Source organism: Melitaea cinxia, chromosome 16 (genome assembly GCF_905220565.1).
Source record: "Melitaea cinxia chromosome 16, ilMelCinx1.1, whole genome shotgun sequence".
Classification (NCBI taxonomy): domain Eukaryota; kingdom Metazoa; phylum Arthropoda; class Insecta; order Lepidoptera; family Nymphalidae; genus Melitaea; species Melitaea cinxia.
In genome coordinates, this window is record NC_059409.1 from 12022702 (window position 1) to 12044129 (window position 21428).

General features: G+C 33.2%; 2 protein-coding genes across 4 annotated transcripts; one reads left to right on the top strand and one right to left on the bottom strand.

Annotated features, from left to right (window-relative positions):
- Nucleotides 1-8569: 8569 nt before the first annotated feature.
- LOC123660950 lies at nucleotides 8570-11619 on the top strand. The gene is made up of 4 exons (XM_045595969.1): nucleotides 8570-10257; nucleotides 10331-10388; nucleotides 10511-10546; nucleotides 10815-11619. Exons 1-4 carry the CDS (start codon nucleotides 8944-8946, stop codon nucleotides 11465-11467), a joined length of 2061 nt encoding a protein of 686 aa, XP_045451925.1. The 5' UTR covers nucleotides 8570-8943; the 3' UTR covers nucleotides 11468-11619.
- Nucleotides 11620-14028: 2409 nt separating this feature from the next.
- Nucleotides 14029-21213, bottom strand: LOC123660765. Of its 3 annotated transcripts, none has more exons than XM_045595801.1 (6): nucleotides 20887-21213; nucleotides 20712-20818; nucleotides 19865-20076; nucleotides 18752-19499; nucleotides 17706-17823; nucleotides 14029-14500 (listed from the first exon to the last, which is right to left on the bottom strand). In XM_045595801.1, the coding sequence occupies exons 1-5, from the start codon at nucleotides 20910-20912 to the stop codon at nucleotides 17717-17719; spliced, it is 1200 nt and encodes a 399-aa protein (XP_045451757.1). In that variant the 5' UTR covers nucleotides 20913-21213; the 3' UTR covers nucleotides 14029-14500; nucleotides 17706-17716. The 3 variants fall into 3 exon arrangements, with proteins under 3 accessions (XP_045451757.1, XP_045451756.1, XP_045451755.1); XM_045595800.1 differs by having other exon boundaries at nucleotides 14029-14495; nucleotides 17704-17823; XM_045595799.1 differs by having other exon boundaries at nucleotides 14029-14505; nucleotides 17699-17823.
- Between the last annotated feature and the right edge of the window lie 215 nt (nucleotides 21214-21428).

Consider the following 21428-nt stretch of genomic DNA (forward strand, 5'->3'; position numbering starts at 1 on the left):
TAGTATTCTGTATTTCATAATCTGTGATTAAAGAATAAGTGTATAATCTATGGATTAAACCATGGAGCAGGGCTTCCAGGTGCACAAAAAGTATGATCGTACGCTAACTACAAAAAAAATCGTATGCCAAGGAAATTTTGAAATAAAAAGATCGTACCCTTTAAGACTAAGTACTAATTTTTTATTATAAATTTATTTTTAGAAAATAAATGTAATAAAACTATTTGTTACATTCATACAAAGAGCAACACGGAGGGGAGTAGCCATGTACAGGCGTTCCCCTCTGTCAAGGTATAAGGCCAAATGGCCATATGCGTACAATAAAACTAGTTGCAGCCGCACTGATCACTAGACTAAATCTAGTTGCGCGATTGAATCAACGTCCTTCAAAAAATGCCAAATTGTTCTGTTTTTTGCTTCAAAAAAAGATCTGCCACGTCAAATTTACTAAAACATGGCGTTACCTTTCATACGTAAGTATTTTTTAATCACATTATTACTTATATACTACTTTTTTAAACTTAAAAATTACAAATATTATCGGTCGTGTTGACTCGATTTGTTTACCAACATAGGCCGCTCGCCCTCATACAATATGCGGATCGGTCGAGCGACTGATCGGAGTCTATTTCCGAGAAGTCACTGTCGCCGAGCGATAGTGTTGTTACCGGTTTGTTTGTAGATAGTTATCGATAAAAACGGCAAAGGCAAAAGAGGTGACGACATTTTTGAGATCTTGATTTATTTATAATATAATATTGCTAGCTTTTTTTAATAAACATAGTTATATAATAAAATTGCATTAAATTAAATATAATACGCGTATTACGAGTATTAATACATTTTACTAGAATTACTTAATGTGAACTTCGACCATAATGTTTTATATAAAAATTTGGCAGGTTTTCTGAAAATCCAAATTTAAGGGATACATGGAAAAAAATTGTAATAACAGACAGACCTGGACGCCCACAAAAAATAGTGTAATTTGTTCAGATCATATCAATACCACTAACTTTCAAGTGTTGGCGAACAATAGAAGGATTAGTCGAGGGCACCAAACCAACACTAACGCCACACTGTTTTTGTCCCGTAAGTTTTTTTTTTTTGTCTCATGTACAAGGTAATCAAGATATGGTTCACCTTTGTCATAGTAGTGAAACGAAACTTAGATTTGTCAACTTTGAAAATTAACAATGTTAAATCCATCCTTTCAGAGTCATCAACAAATCATTCAATCTAGCAGATAACAGGTTATCATCTTATGATGCCATTAGTGCTACGCTCCCTATTCCTGATTCGTTGACATCACAGTGTACATCATCAACTCCTCAAAATGTGGGTTAATTTTAAATCGTTTATTGTAGACTGGCATTGTTTGGCACAACAACGTTGCACCAAACGTTTTGTGACATAATTATAATAGTTAGACATATGCTGTCGCGACACTTTTTAACCGACTTCCAAAAAGGGAGGAGGGTCTCAATTCGAGTGTATTTTTTATGTATGTTACTTCAGAACTTTTGACTGGGTGGACCAATTTTGATAATTTTTAATTTAATAGAAAGCGGATGTTTATCATGTGGTTGCGCTTAAATTTCATCGAGATCTGATAACAACTTTTTGAGTAACCTTTGATAACGCGTATATATTACATATATTGTATTACTTGTCGATGTAATTGAAGTCAGTTTTTTTTTTTCGTTTGCAAGCAAATACAATTATAGTAGTTAATGATGTATTCTACAAAGTCTTACTACATTTTGTATTTCTATTTTCATTAGTTTTTGCAGAGCACGCAATGTAAGGAATTTTTTAGGATATTTTTTTATCCCTTGGGTTACATTATTGGAGTTTTAGTAAAGATCCCTAATATTTTTAAAAATATAGTATAACCTATGTCGCTCAAGGATAGTGTAGCTTCTCAACGATGAAATAATTTTTTGAATCGGTCCAATAGTTTCGGAGCCTATTCAATGCTAACAAACAAACAATCAAATCTTTACTCTTTATAATCGTTTATTTTACATGAAGATGTTTGATTTGTAGTATATAATAAATTAAGTCTATTTTTATAATAATATCTTACCTTTGTATCACTTTAAAAACATTATTTCCCTAACCGAGTAGTTGAATTTATCGATAATGCATATCGACAGTTGTTACAACCACGGCTGTTAGCAACTTTTCAGTGTAGTTGCGGCGTATCATTATACTGTAATGACATAGAATGTATCTATGTGTGTGTGAAAAATGTAAGTGTGATTTTAATTTAGTATGTGTGAGTTTCGTAGTGACAGACGATTATTTTTGTGTGGGAATTAGATAAAGTGTACATGTGTGTAATTTCCCCCCGCAAAAAATGACAGAAAGTTTTGTATCGGTAACAAACGCAATGGCCACTCCCCTCCGTGTTGCTCTATGCATTCATACAAAATTTTCTGTGGTCATATTTTTTAATAAAAGAATTTGTTGAGTTAAACTTCGTAAAATTTTCGTTTCTTCTTAATTAATTACTTAGCTAATAATTTGCCCTTACGTGTATCATTGGATAAACTGTTTCTAAGTTTTTTTTTGATTAAATAAACTTCGCTGAATGCTCGTTCACAATCTGCACTGTAATGGGGAAAGCATAACAAATTTCAAGCAAATTGAGCCAGTGTTTTATAATTTTCAAATTGTTTTTTATTTCAAAATGTGTTTTTTTTAAAGTCGCAATTATTGCCGAAAGAGAAAATATCTATATTATATATATTAGTTTTGTTAGAAAGCAAACAAATACAGTTCTTATATGATTATTCAAAGAGACTTCATTCAAGTAAAAGATCTCGGCACGCGTTAGGTAGTTGGGGTAGTTCTCCTAAATTCATGCTTGCCGGTGGATGACGTTTTTTTAATTATGAAATGCTTCCAGGTAATAGGAATATAAAAATCGTACATTTTGTGTACGATCTTGGTCTAGTGATCGTACATGAGTAAAAATGCAAAAAAATCGTATGAGTACGATTAAAATCGTACATCTGGCAGCCCTGCCATGGAGCATAGAGGATTACGCGATGACCGGATAACATGATGTCGAGTATTGCTATTCATTATTTGTTACTAACAGCCAAAATGTAAAAAAAAAAAGGTAATATGAAATTCATATTATGAATAAATAAATGAAACATTTATGGCTGTATGGATTATAGTCTTTTGCCTTTCCCAATTGGGGATAAATTTTAAAACAACAACATAAAACATTTATTTGCTGTCATATGCAATACCAATAAAAGTTATCTATACAAATCAAAGAGCAACACGGAGGGGAGTAGCCATTTACATGCGTTCCCCTCTGTCAAGGTATAAGGCCAAATGGCCATATGCGTACAATAAAACTAGTTGCAGCCGCACTGATCACTAGACTAAATCTAGTTGCGCTATTGAATCAACGTCCTTCAAAAAATGCCAAATTGTTCTGTTTTTTGCTGCAAAAAAAGATCTGCCACGTCAAATTTAGTAAAACATGGCGTTACCTTTCATACGTAAGTATTTTTTAATCACATTATTACTTGTATACTTCTTTTAAACCTTTTTTAAACTTAAAAATTACAAATATTATCGGTCGTGTTACCAACACAGGCCGCTCGCCCTCATACAATATGCGGATCGGTCGAGCGACTGATCGGAGTCTATTTCCGAGAAGTCACTGTTGCCATGCGATAGTGTTGTTACCGGTTTGTTTGTAGTTTTGAGATTTTGATTTATTTAAAAGATTATATTGCTAGCTTTTTTTAATAAACATAGTTATATAATAAAATTGCATTAAATTAAATATAATACACGTATTATGAGTATTAATACATTTTACTAGAATTACTTAATGTGAACTTCGACCATATTGTTTTATATAAAAATTTGGCAGGTTTCCTAAAAATCCAAATTTAAGGGATACATGGAAAAAAAATGTAATTACAGATTAACCTGGACGCCCACAAAAAACAGTGTAATTTGTTCAGATCATATCAATACCACTAACTTTCAAGTGTTGGCGAACAATAGAAGGATTAGTCGAGGGCACTAAACCAACACTAACGCCATACTGTTTTTGTCCCGTAAGTTTTTTTTTGTCTCATGTACAAGGTAATCAAGATATAGTTCACCTTAGTCATAGTAGTAAAAAGAAGCTTAGATTTATCAACTTTGAAAATTAACAATGTCCATCCTTTCAGAGTCATCAACAAATCATTCAATCAAGCAGATGACAAGCTATCATCTTATGATTCGTTGACATCACCGTGTACATCATCAACTCCTCAAAATGCATGGTAACTTTAAATCGTTTATTGTAGACTGGTATTGTTTGGCACAACAACGTTGCACCAAACGTATTGTGACATAATTATAATAGTTAGTATGTCTAAAACTATTGGCTAGAGCGCCGACACGGTACGTCGGAGACGCGGGTTCGAACCCCGCTGGAGCGGTCAATTTTTGATATGATATTCAAAAATGTTTAGAATTCCTAATGTGGGTAACACAAAAATAAAATCTTAGATATTAAAAATAGCACGGTGTCGTCTCCTGTCAAAGATTTTCATTGTAATATGAAACTTTGAATAGTTACGGGTTTCTGTAAAGAGCTCACTATAGACGGCGCCACGGTTCGCTTAAACCGTAATTTAAAATTATCATATCGAAAATTTCGCTCGAGCGGGTGTATCGTTCCATAGCTTAATTGGCTAGAGCGCCGACACGGTACGTCGGAGACGCGGGTTCGAACCCCGCTGGAGCGGTCAATTTTTGATATGATATTCAAAAATGTTTACAATTATTGTAGATAATGATGTGTTCTACAAAGTCTTACTACATTATATATTTCTATTATCATTAGTTTTTGCAGCGCACGCAATGTAAGGAATTTTTTAGGGGTTTTTTTATATCCCTTGGGTTACATTATTGGAGTTTTAGTAAGGATCCCTAATATTTTTGAAAATATAGTATAACCTATGTCGCTCAAGGATAGTGTAGCTTCTCAACGGTGAAATAATTTTTTGAATCGGTCCAGTAGTTTCGGAGCCTATTCAATGCTAACAAACAAACTTTTACATGAAGATTTGTAGTATATAATAAATTAAGTCTATTTTTATAATAATATCTTACCTTTGTATCACTTTAAAAACCTTATTTCCCTAATCGAGTACTTGAATTTATCGATAATGCATATCGACAGTTGTTACAACCACGGCTGTAAGCAACTTGTCAGGGTAGTTGCGGCGTGTCATTATACTGTAATGACACAGAATGTTTCTATGTGTGTGTGAAAAATGTAAGTGTGATTTTAATTTAGTATGTGTGAGTTTCGTAGTGACAGACGATTATTTTTGTGTGGGAAATAGATAAAGTGTGCATGTGTGTAATTTCCCCCCGCAAAAAATGACAGACAGTTTTGTATCGGTAACAAACGCAATGGCTACTCCCCTCCGTGTTGCTCTATGATACAAATAAATAAAAATGGCAGAATGTCGCTAGTCGCGATCGTATGCCAAAAATAAAAGAAGAAATAAATAAAATTGAAGTGTCTGTTTGTAATATTAAAATAACCGCTTTTTACAAAATGCATATGGATACACGATACATATACCAAAATAACATATTTTACAATTTTTATCTGTGTGTCTGTCTGTTTGTCTATTTGTCCCGGCTAATTTCTGAAACGGCTGGACCTATTTTAACGGGGCTTTCACTGGCATATAACTGATATATTAAGGAGTAACTTAGGCTACTTTTATTATAGGAATTTATTTATATTATAACTCTGCGAACTGAACAATAACTTTTTTGTTAAATTCCACGCGGACTAAGTCACGGGCATCGCTAGTAAAATAATATTTTGGAAAACAATGATGGAATATGATATAAGTTACTGTTTGTTGTTTATTTATTTTATTTATTGCAAAAAAAACTCATTGAAAAGGTTTTTGAAGTAAAATTTTCTTACGCACGCTTGACTCAGGAAATAATCTTGAACATGCGTGACGAGAGTGTTACGAAAAGTGTGATCGCGAGGCGAACGGAAGTTGAGAGGGAGACATAAGTTAATGAGGATAGAAAGAGAGAGAGTTCCGTTGAGTATATTAAGAGTATTTCGTATATTAGGATTTTTCGTGTAGGAGCTGAAGAAGTTTTACTTCTGTCGTGTGGTCTAAAGAACGCTACTTTTAGTCCTTTTTTTATTTTTTATTACCTATTGAATCCAAATAGAATAACCATTTTATAAGAAATAGAACGAAAACCATAATAATCTATTGATGAAAAAAATGTATGTATATGTATTTTTTCCTCCCATTAAATATCTTAACAAATAAAAGGGTAAGGGGTACTAAACATGATGGTGTTGGTGATATATTAAAAACTAGCGTGTCCAGTGGTTTCACCCGCGCTGATTTGAAGAAAAAATACCCTTCATTCTTCTTAAAGCATACCCAACCTTTCTTTTTAAATTGACTATCCATCTCTGAGGAATTTTTCAATTAAAACAATCAGTTCCTGAGATCAGCGCGTTTAAACGAAGAAACAAATAAACACACCAACTTTTCAGGTTTATAATATTAGTATAATATTAGTAGTACAGATTAATATTTATAAAACATGTCAATTACAAATTAAGTGGCGTAGAATGAAAAAAAGTTTATCATTAAATTACAGGATAACGAAGGACAAACTAACTTTTTTTTTTTTTTTTTTTTTTTTAATCAAACAATGAAAAAATAGTCATAAAGTTATTTAAAAAAAAAAGTGAAAAAAATCATTATTATATATTTGGTGCAAACTCTGAGTCAATTTTTGAAGAAAAAAAAAACTAAAAACGAACAAAAAAATTTTTAATCGAACATTGAAGAACAGTTAGCGAACAATTTAAATAGCAAAAAAAAAACTATAAGAAAAAATTATTTGCGTTAGTGGAACGGCAATTTCAGCGGTCGTGGTCGATGGCCGAGCCTTAATGCTCCCGCACACTTACAATTAAGTTGGCCGAACGCCGATTACATTGCGTACGCAAAAACTAATGATAATAGAAATATATAATGTAGTAAGACTTTGTAGAACACATCATTATCTACAATAATTGTATTTGCTCGCAAACGAAAAAAAAACTGACTTCAATTACATCGACAAGTAATACAATATGCGCAATATATACGCGTTATCAAAGGTTACTCAAAAAGTTGTTATCAGATCTCGATGAAATTTGAACGCAACCACATGATAAACATCAGCTTTCTGTTAAATTAAAAATCATCAAAATCGGTTCACCCAGTCCAAAGTTCTGAAGTAACATACATAAAAAAATACACTCGAATTGAGAACCTCCCCTTTTTGGAAGGCAGTTAAAAAGTGTCGCGACAGCCTATGTCTAACTATTATAATTATGTCACAATACGTTTGGTGCAACGTTGTTGTGCCAAACAATGCCAGTCTACAATAAACGATTTAAAGTTACCATGCATTTTGAGGAGTTGATGATGTACACGGTGATGTCAACGAATCATAAGATGATAGCTTGTCATCTGCTTGATTGAATGATTTGTTGATGACTCTGAAAGGATGGACATTGTTAATTTTCAAAGTTGATAAATCTAAGCTTCTTTTTACTACTATGACTAAGGTGAACTATATCTTGATTACCTTGTACATGAGACAAAAAAAAAAAACTTACGGGACAAAAACAGTGTGGCGTTAGTGTTGGTTTGGTGCCCTCGACTAATCCTTCTATTGTTCGCCAACACTTGAAAGTTAGTGGTATTGATATGATCTGAACAAATTACACTGTTTTTTTGGGCGTCCAGGTTAATCTGTTATTACCATTTTTTTTCCATGTATCCCTTAAATTTGGATTTTTAGAAAACCTGCCAAATTTTTATATAAAACATTATGGTGGAAGTTCACATTAAGAAATTCTAGTAAAATGTATTAATACTCATAATACGTGTATTATATTTTAATGCAATTTTATTATATAATTATGTTTATTAAAAAAAGCTAGCAATATAATATTCAATAAATATTAACTAGTTTTATTGTAAGTATATGGCCATTTGGCCTTATACCTTGACAGAGGGGAACGCCTGTACATAGCTACTCCCCTCCATGTTGCTCTTTGTGCATAGACAACGAACTTACCGTCAATCCTAGAAAGATGGAAGAGGTAATGTTCACTAACAAACGACTATGTACTGGGGAACTACAACTCCCCAAGACTCCCCAAGACAAGACTAGACCACTCCGACTGCCGCCCTGGAAGCCCTACTGAACTGGAAGCTGGAACTGGAGCACTAAGTCTTTATATATCAGAAAGTGTCCGTCAAAATGTATTAAATTAGTATGGCGCCACATTATTACCAGGGGTAAATCTTATAGGAAACGCCAAACATCATTAGGGTTGGTTTTCTATTATTCACATACTTTATCATAAAATAAAATGGTCATAAATCAATAAGCGTATTTAGCGTACTATTCAGAGTTTAATTTTCTTCCATATAAGATGATTTTCTTTCCCTCTACCCTCCATATTTTATATAATCTGCTTTCTTGGAATTCTTGGTTATCAATATCAATCTGACTGATACGGATTTCAAATGAATACATTTTTAATGTGTTAGATATAAATATCGTTTCGTTTGTGTATTTTACGACAAACAATAAAAAAATATCTAAATATTTGACTATCAAGTTATTTCTTGCTAAAAATGTTTAATAAAACTGTTCACATACGTTAAGTATTTACATGTATTATATTTTTTCAATTGTGTTACATTGTATATTGTAGTTTTCACGTTAGAATTTTTATTTTATAATTTTATAGTTTATCCTCTTTTATTTTGTTTTGTGAACAAACTTTCTGTTTGTTCTTATTAATAAGTTACGTTTTATTTCGGTTTTAAGTTTTTGTACTATAATCTAATGGAAAATAAAAGAAGTTCTTCTGATGGCGAAGATATACCGAGTGATTTTTTTGACGATTTCAATAAAGATGAATTTATAGAAGGTCTTAGTGTGATCGATAGTTGGGACGATGACGATAAAAAGGCGCAAAGTTCGCGATCACGAATAAAATTAGAATCAATTGATAATGTTCGTGACCTACGCGAGTTGATCGAACGAGAAGAAGACGACGATCGACGTGTTCGACGTTATATCAAACCTGACCCAAAGTATAGGTGGAATCGGAACAATCCTCCTCCATCTCCCAAGCATTCAAGTTATGTCAATCAGAACGTGAGTGACAACTTGGACGACTATATCAAGCCCGGCAGTCGACGCGATCCAAGCAAAACTAATGAAGCTATCAAAAAAGATAAAGAAGTCAAAGTAAAAGAACACTTAGCTAAACATTTAGAATCTGGTAGCGATTTGTGTCCACCTGGTACTGAGCTAGATGATTACTTTGAAGAACATAGAAACGTCGAGTTTAGGAAACGTCTATCTGAGACACGAGGTGAAATTATTTCACCACCTAAGGAGTATAGACCTAGGCGTAACCGATACAGTGGAGAATCACCCGTGAGACGGCGAGAGTCACCTCCGAGGTATCGGCGTGTGCGAGGCAATTTTCAACGCACGCGTAGTCCACATCGCCCGTATCGACCACACTTCATTCGTGGTAGCCCACATAGAGGCTTTCGTAAACATCACAGGTACAGCCCTCGAAGCCCTCGAAGATTTAGCCCCGAAGTTCGTCGGGAGCACCGTTCACGATCACCATACAAGCGTTACCGTAAGGAGTCTAGGTCTCGCTCCCCAGGTCGTAGATCCGAGAGAGACGAACATCGTCGATCACGTTCTTCTACTCGTATATCTGGGAGAGATGACTTCCTTTATCCTAATGAACACTACCCGCCCCCTGACTATTCAAATGTAAAACCTGTAATTCCTTACCAGGATAACCCGGAGCAACAGTATGCTAACCATGTCCCTGTTGAGTATGGTGATGCACCCACTTATCCATACGTACAGAGTCAGGGATATGGTGATTATGGAGTTCCATATGAGTATGGAGTTTCATCCACCCAGCCAATGGCTCCACCTCTTGTACCTCAACCTGTACCAGCCCCTATAATTCCATCAACAGCCTCAGATACAATGCTTTATAATCCTGTCCCACCACCAGGTATAATGCATGCCCCATATCACAGTACACAGACAATTAATGATCAATCTTCAATCCAAAACATACCAGAAACATTGCCAAATGCTCAAGTTGACGCCTTAGCAAAAGTAATTATATTTCTTCTTCTCATTACTTAAATGAAAAATTTTGTAACTTACCCAATTAACTTTAACATTGCAGTTGGTTGCAGACGGCAAGTTGTCACATGAAGATTATTTGAAATTGGCTCCTAATAAAGGTATAAGGGCTTGTGATCTCTTCAAATTATTTTAATTAATATTTCTTTTAATATATATATATAAAAAAAAAAATGATGTTACAGCTTTTTGTAAGTAAAACTTTTTACTTTTGTCATTACAGGTGTACAAACTATGGATACTCATGCAAGAGTTGCTGGTGTGTATTTAAAGAAAGATTATTTTCTATAGTTTTTATTTGTTAAAGTATTTTATTTTTTTATATTGAAAGATCTCAGAAGTATTTCATAGGAAAAAAGTAATTCACAGGAAAAAAAATCTATAATGTTGCCATAGTTGTGTAAATAACTGTGGTGATTATGTCACGAAGGCAGTATTGCAAATGAGAAGCTTTCTGTCTCTTACCAAAATATATGACCTTCTTGAGTGTTTCAGTGTAAATATGTGTGAAACTTCTGTGCTTCCAGTTTTGAATCGCTGTCACAACGCCATGTCTATGCTTGGCTCCATTGTTCTACCAAATCAACTGTTAATAAATAACAGTCTCATTGGTCCAGAACAAAAACAAATAGCACCCAAGTTTTGTTCACCATTGAAGCGTCAAGCAACAACTGAATTTCATTTCACCAAATATGATGCATCAGCAGTTGCAAAACAGAACAAGCAGATAGTAGACACCATTGTTGGCATGCTCAAACTTGAAAAAATTGTAGGAAGAACGAAGAAAGTGCAAAAGGATACCAAGGATGTTGCGGTACAAACTAGCAAGCCTTTCTGCGATATATGTGCAATCCGTGAAAGTGTGACCTTCAACAGTGTGGGAACGTCCATCCATCGTGAATTGTTATTGTCAACTGTTCACACCCAAGTAATTGAACAGGATTTGTTTAGTTCCAAGTCTGTGTTCAACCCTACTGGTGGTTTAGGTGAGGGAGCTAATATGTCTATAGCTCACATGACTCCGGCGCAATTGGTGTCGCAACTAGCAGCGCGAGCCAAGACCTTGAAGCAAACCGAGCCTTCACATTCGTCAAATCAATATCTACATTCGCAGAACTACGATTACGACAGCAGAGGCGGCGACAATAATTATCGCAATCAATATAAATATCGTTTCTAAATGTTTCAACACGGAAAAAAGATTGTTGGAATAAATTATATTTAAAAAGATTGTAAGATTTCTTGGATGCATGAGTTATTTTTAAAACATCTATTTAGGCATAGAATTTATCACTTATGTATTTTTTTTTTAATACATTGTTATTTGCAAAATGTATTTTAATTCAAAATAATGACTTTTCTAAAATTTGTTACTCTTATATAGTTACTTTGACTATTACTGTTAACATTTTCTGTATTAAAGGTTCTTAACTTTACTTTTATTCACAACTTAATTAACTTCTACATTTTTTCTTTTTTTTTCTTGTAAATTCAATATTTTTTTTTGAATATGGAGTGGTCCTTTACAAGAACAAGAAAAAACCAATTGTTATTATTTCTGGGATATTAAATTTGTCTCTAAAATAAATACATTTTGGTAATTTCTTGATTTCACAAGGCATTTTTTTATATCATTTATACCGGATGTGAAAAAAAATTAAAGCATGTATATTAGAAGTATGTTTTGAATGCCTAAGAAATTTTACATAAAAAAATGCTTTAAATTTATTTCCGGACTTTATCCTGACTTCTGTAACTGGTATATTAGATTATTATGCTACGCGAATAAGGTTTCAAGAACATTTTTCATATTAAAACGTGAAAAGTGTTGTACATATAATCTAATTTAAAAGTTACAAATTTGTTTTGTGAAGTGTTTACAATTCTTGATGTATTAAATCTGTGAAAGATGAAAAAAAAAATCGATATGAAAATCTGAAAATTGAGAAAAAAAGGGTCATGCAAGCTAGTACGTTTAGAAAAAGGAAAGGCGATATCACACCAGAGATAAACCATATGTATTCATTGTCAAGACATTGAACAAGATAAGAGTATGAATATTGCTGCAGTGCTGATATTTCGTTACGGTTACCAAGAGAAGACAACAGAAACGCTCTGGACCAACAAGTATATTTTTACAAAAGATTGGAAATTTACTATAAAATGTCGCAAAACCTAGTAAAACAATAGTTTTTGCACATATGAAAAAGTACCTATATGATAAAATTGAAAATGGAAAAAAATATACTTTTAAACAGTTTATGTAATTATGAATAAAAACTAAATTCTGGATCTGGTATTTTATTTTGTCTCAATATTTAATAAATTAACAGTTATTAAAAAATAATGGAAACTTAGCTACAAGAGTTATTCACCTTTTTTTCTATTTAGAACTAGTAGTGACATCTTATTGTCATAAGACTACTAGTGGTAATTGAACCACTTTCTATAAAGTCAAAACTTTCAAACTATCGATAGATGGCTCTTCGGGAATAGTTTTACCTATTTGATTTTTATTTGAATTTGATAGTTTGAATATTTTCAACGAAACTCGCACTCACGAACAAAAAATTCGATAACAAAAAAAAAAATTGGTCAGAAAGATAATATTTTGTTATTTTCTGTTGCTGAATTATTGGATTGTTGTTTGAAAAGGTAGACAAGTTTAAGGGACCGCAAAATGGCTTTTTAAAAAATATTACATTAATTAAACTAAAACTATTTAATTAAAAATTATTTAAAATTACAATGGACACGTCCGAACAGAATTACATGCTCTGGATTAATCCCCGATTTTATTCTAATAAAACTTTCCCAAGACATATGATCCCAAAGCATGAGACAACGTGAGAATTCATTTCTTATTCCTATTCCGCTGATCAAGCATTTACTTCCATTGTTCTCATACTTTGGTCCAACATAACTAGGTAAGTTTCTTGTCTGTTTTTCTTTTTAGTTATGGACAACTTTATTGTTTTATTGTTACAAATATGTGTACCTTTACATTAAAAATTAGTTTTGTAATGTATGAAAACATTGCAGCTCCAAAATGGATGAGCGGGAGATTGAAGATTTACTTAGTGACAGTAAGTTTGATTTCTCTGGAGATGATGATGATGATTACATGCCTCAGATTTCGCCAAAACTCATTAACAGTCCCGAAGAAATCGGAGGAAGAAAAAGAAGAGAGATCAGCTGAAGTAGGAAAACTGAACTGATGAGGAAGTAGGAAATTCAATACGTTTATTCTGGCGTACCAAGGAAATGATTTTCCGTGGACCCGATATTTAAGATGATGTGCTAATTTCTCAGGGGAATTCAGGCATGAATGTGTTGTTCTGTTTTTTCGAATATTTGGGACTATACTTTTGGCAACTTGTAGTAGAACATATATTCGGCACAAAAATTAAAGTTGAATCAATAGATACAATGCTATTGAGATGATAAATTTCGCGATAGTAGGCACCCTCAAATATCCTCACGGTAAGCTCTAATGGAATTGAGATCTTTGTGTACCAGTTATCAAGGACACAATTAGTCGCGATAGAATTTCTCCGTAATTATCTCCGCTTCGTAGACATGCATGCTAATGACAAACTGTGGAAAATAATGCTATGTTTATTCGGATGGTGATGTTCCAGGCTCTTCGACACCTAACAGTTACTTGCAAACAATAAAATGAGGAAGATGTCACGTCTGCTCACAAAATTGCAGTTGAGAGACGAAAAGAAGAGAACAAAATTTATGATAAATGTTTATTAACTTTCTACTTCCAAAGTTTTTTTTTTTGTAGTATTATTGATTTACTTTTAATGCCCCTTACTATTTTCTAAAATTATAAAAGTTAATAAAGAGTAGTTAGAAAATAACGTACGCTTAATTAAATATTAATGATATTCTATATTTATTTAACACGATAGAAACGATTGGTAATAGATCAAGTTAGTCATCCGATTATCGTGTGTTTATTTAAATTAAATACAATTATTTAATTTTCTTTATTTTTCTAAATACATCAATGTACTCCAATCTAATTTCTTACAATACATCTACCCACGTTTAAAAAATTAAGAATCTGTAATTTTTATCTAAACTTATATAAGTAATTCTGATTAAGGATAAATAAAGAAGTAAATACATAATGATTAATTATCTATTGTTATTTATATTGTTAAATTTTACGTTAATTTCTTAGACATAATAAAAACATGACAATATGTACGATTTTTATTTTTGTGTTACCCACAATTAGGAATTCTAAACATTTTTTGAATATCATATCAAAAATTGACCGCTCCAGCGGGATTCGAACCCGCGTCTTCGACATACCGTGTCGACGCTCTAGCCAATTAAGCTATGGAACGATATACTCGCTAGAGCGAAACCCTTGATATGACGATTTTTACTTTCGGTTTAAGCGAACCGTGGCGCCGTCTATAGTGAGTTCTTTACAGAGACTCGTAACTATTCAAAGTTTCATATTACAATGAAAATCTTTGACAGGAGACGACACCATGCTATTTTTAATATGTACGATTTTTATTTTTGTGTTACCCACAATTAGGAATTCTAAACATTTTTTGAATATCATATCAAAAATTGACCGCTCCAGCGGGATTCGAACCCGCGTCTTCGACATACCGTGTCGACGCTCTAGCCAATTAAGCTATGGAACGATATACTCGCTAGAGCGAAACCCTTGATATGACGATTTTTACTTTCGGTTTAAGCGAACCGTGGCGCCGTCTATAGTGAGTTCTTTACAGAGACTCGTAACTATTCAAAGTTTCATATTACAATGAAAATCTTTGACAGGAGACGACACCATGCTATTTTTAATATGTACGATTTTTATTTTTGTGTTACCCACAATTAGGAATTCTAAACATTTTTTGAATATCATATCAAAAATTGACCGCTCCAGCGGGATTCGAACCCGCGTCTTCGACATACCGTGTCGACGCTCTAGCCAATTAAGCTATGGAACGATATACTCGCTAGAGCGAAACCCTTGATATGACGATTTTTACTTTCGGTTTAAGCGAACCGTGGCGCCGTCTATAGTGAGTTCTTTACAGAGACTCGTAACTATTCAAAGTTTCATATTACAATGAAAATCTTTGACAGGAGACGACACCATGCTATTTTTAATATGTACGATTTTTATTTTTGTGTTACCCACAATTAGGAATTCTAAACATTTTTTGAATATCATATCAAAAATTGACCGCTCCAGCGGGATTCGAACCCGCGTCTTCGACATACCGTGTCGACGCTCTAGCCAATTAAGCTATGGAACGATATACTCGCTAGAGCGAAACCCTTGATATGACGATTTTTACTTTCGGTTTAAGCGAACCGTGGCGCCGTCTATAGTGAGTTCTTTACAGAGACTCGTAACTATTCAAAGTTTCATATTACAATGAAAATCTTTGACAGGAGACGACACCATGCTATTTTTAATATGTACGATTTTTATTTTTGTGTTACCCACAATTAGGAATTCTAAACATTTTTTGAATATCATATCAAAAATTGACCGCTCCAGCGGGATTCGAACCCGCGTCTTCGACATACCGTGTCGACGCTCTAGCCAATTAAGCTATGGAACGATATACTCGCTAGAGCGAAACCCTTGATATGACGATTTTTACTTTCGGTTTAAGCGAACCGTGGCGCCGTCTATAGTGAGTTCTTTACAGAGACTCGTAACTATTCAAAGTTTCATATTACAATGAAAATCTTTGACAGGAGACGACACCATGCTATTTTTAATATGTACGATTTTTATTTTTGTGTTACCCACAATTAGGAATTCTAAACATTTTTTGAATATCATATCAAAAATTGACCGCTCCAGCGGGATTCGAACCCGCGTCTTCGACATACCGTGTCGACGCTCTAGCCAATTAAGCTATGGAACGATATACTCGCTAGAGCGAAACCCTTGATATGACGATTTTTACTTTCGGTTTAAGCGAACCGTGGCGCCGTCTATAGTGAGTTCTTTACAGAGACTCGTAACTATTCAAAGTTTCATATTACAATGAAAATCTTTGACAGGAGACGACACCATGCTATTTTTAATATGTACGATTTTTATTTTTGTGTTACCCACAATTAGGAATTCTAAACATTTTTTGAATATCATATCAAAAATTGACCGCTCCAGCGGGATTCGAACCCGCGTCTTCGACATACCGTGTCGACGCTCTAGCCAATTAAGCTATGGAACGATATACTCGCTAGAGCGAAACCCTTGATATGACGATTTTTACTTTCGGTTTAAGCGAACCGTGGCGCCGTCTATAGTGAGTTCTTTACAGAGACTCGTAACTATTCAAAGTTTCATATTACAATGAAAATCTTTGACAGGAGACGACACCATGCTATTTTTAATATGTACGATTTTTATTTTTGTGTTACCCACAATTAGGAATTCTAAACATTTTTTGAATATCATATCAAAAATTGACCGCTCCAGCGGGATTCGAACCCGCGTCTTCGACATACCGTGTCGACGCTCTAGCCAATTAAGCTATGGAACGATATACTCGCTAGAGCGAAACCCTTGATATGACGATTTTTACTTTCGGTTTAAGCGAACCGTGGCGCCGTCTATAGTGAGTTCTTTACAGAGACTCGTAACTATTCAAAGTTTCATATTACAATGAAAATCTTTGACAGGAGACGACACCATGCTATTTTTAATATGTACGATTTTTATTTTTGTGTTACCCACAATTAGGAATTCTAAACATTTTTTGAATATCATATCAAAATTGTGGGTATTCCTAATTGTGGGTAACACAAAAATAAAAATCGTACATATTAAAAATAGCATGGTGTCGTCTCCTGTCAAAGATTTTCATTGTAATATGAAACTTTGAATAGTTACGAGTCTCTGTAAAGAACTCACTATAGACGGCGCCACGGTTCGCTTAAACCGAAAGTAAAAATCGTCATATCAAGGGTTTCGCTCTAGCGAGTATATCGTTCCATAGCTTAATTGGCTAGAGCGTCGACACGGTATGTCGAAGACGCGGGTTCGAATCCCGCTGGAGCGGTCAATTTTTGATATGATATTCAAAAAATGTTTAGAATTCCTAATTGTGGGTAACACAAAAATAAAAATCGTACATATTAAAAATAGCATGGTGTCGTCTCCTGTCAAAGATTTTCATTGTAATATGAAACTTTGAATAGTTACGAGTCTCTGTAAAGAACTCACTATAGACGGCGCCACGGTTCGCTTAAACCGAAAGTAAAAATCGTCATATCAAGGGTTTCGCTCTAGCGAGTATATCGTTCCATAGCTTAATTGGCTAGAGCGTCGACACGGTATGTCGAAGACGCGGGTTCGAATCCCGCTGGAGCGGTCAATTTTTGATATGATATTCAAAAAATGTTTAAAACATGACAACATAATTCAACCGTCCAAGAAATCGTCGAGCCACTTCTCAAGATCTTCAGCTGATTCAATGATTGGACTTTTTGGTGGTTCTTTTAGAGTGCTTATTGGATGATCGTTTGGTGCTGTAAAAGAAAAAAAAAATAGAACAAATAAATAAAATTATAACATTAAAAATGAATCTTACTATGCCTATAAGTAAATAATATATAATCATAATATAGAAATAAACGCCTCACACTCAAAGGTTTCAACTAGGGTTTACTCCTGCGTTGGGATTCCGTAATCACAAAATACACAAGCACAAACGCCCAGACCACGCAAACATCTGTATGGTATGGCCAACACGAATATGTTAAATGCGGCTGTATCGTTGTGTTAACGCGTCACGTTTCTTAATTATTAGAATTTGATATGAAATCAGATCAGTAAACACTAATAATAAGCATGTTCAAATACCCAACAAAAAAAACGAGTGTGTTTTAGACCACACGACTGAAGTAAAACTTCTTTAGTTGCACCAACAGAGTAATATACGAAACGTAACTCTCTCTTGTTCTATCTTCACTAACATATCTCCCACTCAACTTCCGTTCGCCTCGCCCGATCACACTTCGTAACACTCTCGTCACGCATTCACCAGCGTACTCCCCAAGTAAAGCGTGCGTCAGGAAATTTTATTATAAGAATTCTTTTTAATGTGATGTTAGCGTAATGTAACCACTTAATTTTTTTTTGTTGTTGAAAAAGAACAAATTCATTCCTGAACACCCCCTTTGACCACACCGGTGGTGACCGCAGGGCCTGTTTTTCGCACATAAGACTGGCCGTCTTCGGCCTGCGTATTTCAAAGACAGCAGTTGGATGGTTATCCCGCCATCGGTCGGCTTTTTAAGTACCAAGATGGTAGAGGAACTGTGTTATCCTTTAGTCGCCTCTTACGACACCCACGGTAAGAGAGGCGATGGCTATATTCTTTACTGCTGTAACCACACAGCATATCATTCCTGAAATAGTAGTTATATTCATTATATTTTTAAGTTCAATTATTACCTGTGGGTAGTTCTATTTCTTTTAGTACAGCATTAACTTTCTTGAAGGTAGTTTCTGGTTTAACTTTATTTATTTCTTGGTCAACAATATCATTTTGTAAATTATCAAAGTCACTATCTACCACTTTATAATCTTGACAGTTCTTTTTTAAAGAGATAGCATTTATTTCTTCCGTCTCTTGTATAATAGTAGCAACATTTTCCTGTATTTTACTTATTGGGATTACATTTTTATGTGAATCAGGACATATAATGTTTTCATCTAAATTTTCTTTTATATTGTTAGGTTTCGAATCTATCACAGTTTTGTTACTGAAAATGTTAATTGCTTCATAATGTTCAGGACTAATGTATTTTAATTCATTATAATCATTTTTTAAATTCATAGTTTTTGATTCATCTTCTTCCATATTTTTTCCACTTTCAACAATATTATCAGATTTTGTTAAGCTCTTCAATATTTTTTCTTGAGCTTCTAATTCAGGCGTTGTGTACTTTTTATCGTTATAGTACTTTTGTTTAAATTTGGTAGCCCTTTGATCCATACTTTGGATGTCACTTTCACTAAATAATGATATATCAATGTTATTTCTTTCATAAAATGGTATAGTTGAGAGAGCTACATTGAGATTTTCCATATTAATATGAAAATACTTATCAAAAGGTGTAGGACCAGAACTTATATCCCATGATTTTTCATGTTTAAATTGAAAGTGTCCTCCTACTGAAAAATATGCTTGAATTAGGGCCTGAAAATCAGTAATATTGTTATTATTTTTAATCGGTAATATTTTATTAAACAGATCATTTATATATATATATATATATATATATATATTGTTTTTTTTTTTTACATTGAGCGGTATCTTGTAACATTAGTCAACAATAGTTACAAGATACTGCTGTTAAGCAAATGTTAAGAAATTGTGAGATTGTCAATTTTTCAGTGATGTTGCAGACACCATGACCCACAGTACAACACATGGCATTTGCATCATCTCTGAAATATCTGGAATCTCAAAATAACAGTCGTAATAAGTCCCATTTAAGTAAAAAGGTTAACCAGTTACCATGAAAGTTTTAAACTTATACATAAAAGGAATGTAAAAATTACTTCATAGTCAGCACCCAAGTTTTCTTGTTCATTGATATCTTCATATGTCTCTATTGGCATCTCATACTTAGCCCAATTGCTTTGAATTTCTTTTTTCTTATATTTTGAATTGGCTTCTTCAGTAATTTTTAATATCTCATCCGTTTCTCTCTTTAGGCTCTGGTAAAATTCTGGTCCAGGTGGTTCATATGTTGGTTTATCTGGTTCTGCAACTGTAAAAAATGTAATGAAAGAATTTAGACATAAAATGAATACTTTATTAGGATTCTTAACTAGAGTACTATAATAAAAGTCTTTTATCTTAAAACAACCTTAGTAATGGAAAAAACTTCATAACTTAATACCTCTTAAAAATATAAATTAATATTACAGTCGTTATGAATCTCAACTGAAGCTAGGTTTATATAACTTCTGTCAATCCATTACTCTCCGGTAAATAAAATATGTGTCGAATTGTTATAAATTCTGTGGGCATTTTTTACTGACCATTATGATACTAAAAATTAAAAGCTATCATTGGGTAATATATCAGAACATTCTTTTTTGTGTGATGTTTAAGTGTAAAGTAATTGTTTAATACATATTATCGTGGCAATACTTATAGAAAAAAATCAGTTTTTACCTAAAGCTGAAGAACTGAATATTTTAGTTTACAACACTCATGGCAAAAAAAAAAAAAACAAAAAACATTGTCATCATGTATTGAATATCATAATCTTTTAGAAATTCAATTTTGTATTTATAATAGATTGAATACATTACATTTAAATAAAAAATATTTCCGACTTTCATAAGTAGATTTCTTTGGTATTGTATATATATAGTATATCTCTATTTGAATGATTACCTTTTGGTATATCCGGTGCTTTTTCAACTTTTTTCTCAACAGGGGTAGGATGTTGCCGACCCTGTCGTTTTTTTCTCTGCTCTTTCGCATCAGATTTACCTTTATTTCTGCAATTTAAATCATGACAATAAGTGTCAATAGCAGAAGTAATCTGTAAATATTTGTATATACTTACGAGTTTCTCTTCGTTTCTTCCGACATAATTTGGTTTTAATATATATTTTTTTTGTAAGTTCGTATGTATAATAAATTAATTTCTTAGATAAATTGGATGTGAAAGAAATTTAACATATGTTTTTGACAGTTCTATAATGACGGTAAGTTTTATTTTGTTACCTAGCTTGTCACTATACTGTTTCTCATAGCGATAGAGCATTACACTATACAGCCTAATCTTTTACAAATCTTCAATAACCACAATTAAACTAATTGTCGTTTTTATTCGATTTTACTTAAATTTTTGTAATGCGTAAAAATCGAACTATATGAAGGCAATATACATTTAACCTTTTTGTATGTCTTAGAGTTTGCTTTTAGGTTTAGAACACGTAGGTTGGTTTTTTCATAGGCAGCGGTATATCATCATATTAAAAAAATTGAGCTTTAATTTTGTGTATTAGCATGAATATACTTAATGAACATTTAAATATAACAAAGTATTAACAGCAGCTTTTCAAAATAGATAAATTGCTGTGATGTAGATGATATTTTATTTAA